General features: G+C 32.9%; 1 protein-coding gene across 1 annotated transcript; it reads right to left on the bottom strand.

Annotated features, from left to right (window-relative positions):
• Positions 1-2,816: 2,816 nt before the first annotated feature.
• LOC110720611 (RING-H2 finger protein ATL13-like) lies at positions 2,817-4,700 on the bottom strand. Its single transcript, XM_021899652.1, has one exon. The coding sequence runs from the start codon at positions 4,591-4,593 to the stop codon at positions 3,097-3,099; it is 1,497 nt and encodes a 498-aa protein (XP_021755344.1). The 5' UTR covers positions 4,594-4,700; the 3' UTR covers positions 2,817-3,096.
• Between the last annotated feature and the right edge of the window lie 1,546 nt (positions 4,701-6,246).

The raw sequence follows: 6,246 nt of genomic DNA, 5'->3' as shown, positions 1-6,246 counted from the left end.
TTTTTTATTTTTTTTTTAATGTTGGGCTATTCAGTTGTTCTGTATGGACCAGCCCATTCCACTGCTTTCTTTGAGCATGAGTCAAGCAAGCCCACGTGGAAGGCCAGCAGGTCTTATGCTCTAGCTGGTTGTGCCAGGGGATTCTAGGTACATACCCATGTTGTGTGAGCATCATACAACATGGGGGTATTTTGGTCATTTCTAGGAAATTTAAATTTTAACGGTATATTTTGTGTAACATTAAAAACATATATAGTAATATTGAAGGCTTAATGGCACTATCGGATACCATATTAGTATCATTGAAGTTTACCATGTTCAAAAAACTCTATTTGTAGTTTTGTACTACTAGATTAATGAAAATTCAATGGTACATACTATGTGTGGTTCTAATGGTACACAAAATACCTAGTAACAGTATGTACTAAGACTTCTCCGGTTGTGCCTAGAATAGATTAAGGAAAATGTATATCGTGCCTCGCTTGTACCAATCTTCAATAAACGAAACCCTTACCTGGCCCGCCCCATATTCCAGACCACGTAGCAAGTATGTAGACCGACACACTGTAATCATATCAAATTTTGAAAATGATATTCATGCACGACCCATGACCCACCAATCCACCACACTATCTCGTGATACTTAAAGTTTAAAACCATAATACTCTAGAAAGCACTTGGTCACCAACATAGCTAATTTTCCGTTCATAATTCCATAAAATTATGGCGATAGTTATGGAAGAATAGAGTTCATAAAACAAAGTTTATATCAGATGTTACGTGACACATAAATATCATACCATTAATATTACGAAGGGGACGGGGGACGAAAGGAGTAAGAAAGGATTTGGTTGGGCATATTGAATGCTCTTAACAGCCTGTAAGACGGACAGTAGTGATATACAAGTATTATAATTTAATGTCGCATTAATTTATAACGTATAGTCAATTATCTTTTGGATCCATGGATTGTGCCTTCTAAGCTTTGCTAAATCATTCATTTATTCATCTTTGATCTTGACTAATACCAAACTTACTAGTACATCTTTTATCAACTTACCTTCAATACCAATCAACGTTGTCGTTGGATGTATGTATTGTGAGCTTCATAAGTAGCACAAAATATTTTTCAAATACCTTTGAATTGAGTTTGAATAGTGAGTTCAGATTATTGTACGTGCACGTGTCTAAAAGTTGATTCAATTGTATGGTTGAATTGAATGCACCCATTAATTAAAATTTGGACAAGGTCTTATTTTAACCTGTTAATTATTTAGGACTTGTAACTAATATTCAACTAAATTATTCTTATCCAAATATAATATTTTCTTAGATCATATCAGATCAACTCATTTGACAAGTATAAAGCTATAATAATAAATATGATTTTTTTTTTTGGTGTTTAATTGTTTATCGATCATTTAAAGGTTTTTTTTTAAAAAAAGAAATGTAGTTAGTTCAAATTATTCAAATGATCGATAAACCATTATTCATAAGTACATACAGCCATACGGGGCAACCTCTCTTGGAGCATGATTATAATCTTTCAAGATTTAAATTGTAGAAAGTTATAAATGATCACTTTAGGGAAGGAAGTGAAATGTTACACCCACTTTTCAATTTTTCATTCAAAGGGTAAATCTCTAATTTGTTTCCCTTTTTCATTTTGGGCAACACAGAGTACTTGAACCTCAAACTCTTATCTGTTGGGCTTCCGTTACAAACTACAAAATCCATTAATCTCTTTTTTGTTTGAAAATTATAAATAGGCAACGCAATATGGGGCCCACTGGCCCAAAGTACATAAATTCCAAAACTGACTTAATCATACACTTATTGCAGAAATTTCCCTTTCATCATTCAATGTACTTGTTTTTTAATATTTCCTACTACAATTATTTTTCTTATGTATTTTGAAACACTTCGTGTATTTATTTGATGATGAAGTAATGAATCAATAATAACAGAGATAGGCCATCTATAAATAACACTTGTTTTAATGGAAAAATCCCGTTGTTGAATCAATTTGACCATTGTAAATGCACAAATTCTTGATTAAGGCGGACGATTAGAATATTGATTGGAGAAGTCCTATAACACGGATTTTCTTCGGGTGGAGTAGTAGTAATTGCCAAATATAGTTGGTAAATCACATAGTAGTTGGTATTACTACTACGATACTATACTAACATAGTTGATGTCTTTGCTTAATCTACTACTTGTACTTTCATCAGATCGATGGAAGATTATGGATTTTTAAATGAGGATGTAATAAAAACATACGGCTATTTTAAATAAATCAACAAATATACTATTTATATATTATTTTGAATTTTTTAACAAGATACGGAGTATAAAACTTATTTTTAGTAAGACCCTATTTATTTCACCTTAAAAAAATAATATTCAGTAAAAATAATTTCAGTTCAATAAAAAATAATTTCAGTTCAGCAAAAATTAGTTCAGTTCAGTAAAAATCAGTAACCTTAAAGAAGAAATATAATAGAGAATCAGTAAAAATAATTTCAATTCAGCAAAAATAAGGTGAAGTGAACAGGGCCAAAATTGAGGGTACGGCCACACCCTCCATGTACCACCCCCACCCTGGATGCGCCAAACTAATGCTACAAGAGTTCTACTAGTAATCTAGTATTATTTTTAAAGATTAGACATTTGGCAATACTTAAAGTACTGTATTTATCATCAGAAACAAGCTTGGTTAAAACTGTCAATACAAAAAAAAATTGTACATTATGCAAATGCGTGCAACTAATTAATAAGGCAAAGAAAATATGCATAGAGAAAGCAAAGGAATCTCGAAGCCAAAAAAATAATCAACTTTATATATACTGCAAAATGAACATTCCAATCTATTCCTTCTCACTAAAAAAAAAAGGTGTTTAGTTTATCAATCACATGCACAAAAATTTGTATATCACGCCAATTCCAATTCTTTTTTTTTTTCTTTAAAAAAAGAAAATCACCATCCTATTTTTCATGTCCAAAATCTGAAAAAAAAAAAAAAAAAAAACACTAGTAGAAATGTAGCATATAGAAATTTACCTTTGAAAAACAAGAAGTGAAAATCAGATTACACTAAATATTGGATGAGAAAGAGGAAGAATGATTATGAACAATCTTGTTTTGTCTTCCCATAAGCCACATCAATGTTCTTCTTGTAGATGAAGATGTAGTATTTGGATTTGCTAATGAATCAACACTATAACAACTTTGAGTTTCTTCATCAATCCCTAATTCACTCACATCAATCTCAAACTCCGAAGTAGTCCTCCTTGAGGATCGATCGATCTCATTCCCATTCCCATTCCCATTCACGTTCAAATTACCACTTCGCGGATTCCCATGATTCCCGTTCATGTTACCTAATTTCTTATTCTTTTCTCCACCACCTCTTAACCAAATCTTCGAAAACGAAAAACTTTCCTTCTTAATACTACTACTACTACTACTACTCCCAACATTATTGTTACTATTATTCCCATGAATCTCAAGTGTTCGGAATGCCTCAATCCCATTGAACTCTCTCCTAGAATCGCACCCATACTCCGACATTGCGCCTCTATACGCAACCTTAGCACCACCACCCTTACTCTTATTCCGACTATTACTTGCCTTCTTCGCCGGTGTTCGTATTGGTACTTGTAACGACGTCGTTTCATCCATAACATAAGCAAATGATCCCATTGAATAACACCTCCTTGATCCCAAATTATTACTCCCACTACTATTATTGTTATTGTAGTTTTGATCATTATTACTATTATTAGTAACAATACTGTCACTACTTCCTTCACCTCCTTCCACATTCCTAAACTTCCCCAACTTAACCGTAACAATCTTATCATCTTTTTTCACAGCAATATCATCTGCATTCTCATTCGATTTTACTAAATCACTCCGACTCGACCCGAACTCATCCCGATTTAACCCCGACCCGACAACCTCCCTCTCCAGCTCCCTGGAGCTCTCCACCGTGTTACTCCCCGATTCAAGCACACAAACGACAGGCGAGAGCGAAAACCCGTGGGCGGAATTCGTCGTTGGCGCCCCGAAATCCTGCAACAAGCTCGCCCGACAGAGCGGGCAGGTCGAGTGAGAAAGAAGCCATGTATCAATGCAATCGACATGAAAAGCGTGGCTACATTTGGGCAAAAGACGAAGCTTATCATCAGGCTCAAACTCACACAAACAAACAGCACAATCAAAAGGGTCTTTTAAACCGATAATTGCTTTGTACTGAAAAACAGGGAGTGTATCAATGTAAGATTGGTCAACCCCAGCATCATGTAAATGGAATAGTTGTTGTAATTGGCCTTGAAGTGCTGTCACACTTTCTGCAAATTCATCTGGGTCTCTTTGATTTGGCCTTAATAGAAATCTAACAACAAGGTGTAATAACCCAGATACAAAAAATATTATTGCTAGGATTATTATGATTAGGATTATACTTGGACTGATTTTGCTGTCCAAGTTTAAGTTTGGTGGTTGGATGTTTTGGTGGGGTGGTAGTGGCGGGGGCGGCAGTGGCGGAGCTAGCATCTTTAATGGCTGTTGCAATGGAGGATTTTCCATCGCTTTTAGTTAGTTTTAAGTAATTTGGATTAAATAAAAAATTTAACAATGACCCAGAATTTTTTTTAGAACTCTAGTATTAATATGAAGAAAATGTGGGGATTTTTTTTTTTTTGTGGAGGAGAGAGAAAATGAAGGATCTGCAAGTCAAAGGGGGGAGAGAGATGGTGATGTAAGTGGGTATGAAGCAATAAATGAGAAACAGAGAGGGGTAAGTATTTGAAATTGAAAGCAATGGAATAAATTGAATCTACCAAAAGAGAGGAGAGAGAGAAGGGTAATTAATTACGTAATAAAAGATCTGATTAATTTTGAAAAAAAAAATGGAGAGTAATAAATAATTGAATATGAGAAGAAAAGACAGGGGAGAAATTAAATGAGGAAGGAAGGTAGGTTTATAATTTTTATTTAATTCATTTAAATTGTATTTTGGGGGGAAGAGAATGGAAAGATTATGACTTTTTTGTATTTTTTTCACCAAATGTGAGAGATAGGTTGACTTGAAGAGTGGCCAACATTTGGGCATCATATCCGATGCTTCATTAAATCATTACTTACAAAATAGATAAAATAATTACTCATATTGTATTTTACTCTTCTTTTTACTTTTACTCCATTTTATTTTTTACCATAAAATGACATATTATGGTTCGTCTAAATAAGTGTATTACTTTGATCAGTACATATATTATAAGGCAAATCTAATGAGCGTCCTCAAGGCGTTAGATTAGAGAATTAAACGTAGAAATATTAAAGTAAAATTAACTTTAATTACATCAATTGACGCGTGATTTTGTCATGCATTCCGAACTTAATACTATTTTAATTAAGTACTACGGAGTATATTATATAGTTATCTAACGCCTAGGGTGCTTTTTAGCAAAATCCATATTATAATGGCAAAGCACAGCTTTGACCATCAATATACGGAGTTTATTCATTAGTAAAATAATAAAAAAAATAATAATAAAATATTTATCGTGGTTGACCTAATCAAATAACATTTATATGTAAGAAATACATAGTCAAAATGGTGTATGAACAATGCAAAAATTAAAGTGATGCAATTACGAGTATTAAAGAAAATAAAAACATATAGAGTATTACGCTATATGAAACTCAATCTGAGTTATGAGTAACAAACTAAATATTTTGAGAATCTGAATATGCTTAGTTTACCCAATTTCATAACCTTATTATTTATTTTGAAATCAGATTTACGGGAAAAAAAAAATAGTTTTAAGTTTTAAAAGAGTTTGACAAAAAGAAGTGATTTAAGTGAGGGTGATATGAACGTTACGGAAATGGTGAGATGTGTTTGACGACTTTTTAAATTATGGCAGCTTATATTTTAGTGTACTTTAATTTGTCGCACTCTTTTCGTATTATTAGCATTTCGTATCAAATCCGATGGAAATGGATTTTTCATTTGCACGGTGACAATTGAATGTATGGAAAGTCAACGCTTTTCATCTTTGTGTGTCAAAAAAGTATGGGATTGTAAACTTGTAATATCAGTATCAAATAAAAGAAAAACAAAATAAATACGGAGTACTTTGTATAACGTCTAATACATTAATTACTCTTCACCCTTCCAAATAAAGAAAATTGTGTTCATTAAGGAAAAAGATATATGCAACCCTTAAGGTTATA

This window comes from Chenopodium quinoa, unplaced genomic scaffold (assembly GCF_001683475.1).
Source record: "Chenopodium quinoa cultivar QQ74 unplaced genomic scaffold, ASM168347v1, whole genome shotgun sequence".
In the NCBI taxonomy this organism is placed as follows: Eukaryota; Viridiplantae; Streptophyta; class Magnoliopsida; order Caryophyllales; family Amaranthaceae; genus Chenopodium; species Chenopodium quinoa.
Note: the sequence above shows the minus strand (reverse complement) of the source record. Positions and strands in the feature narration are given on the sequence as shown.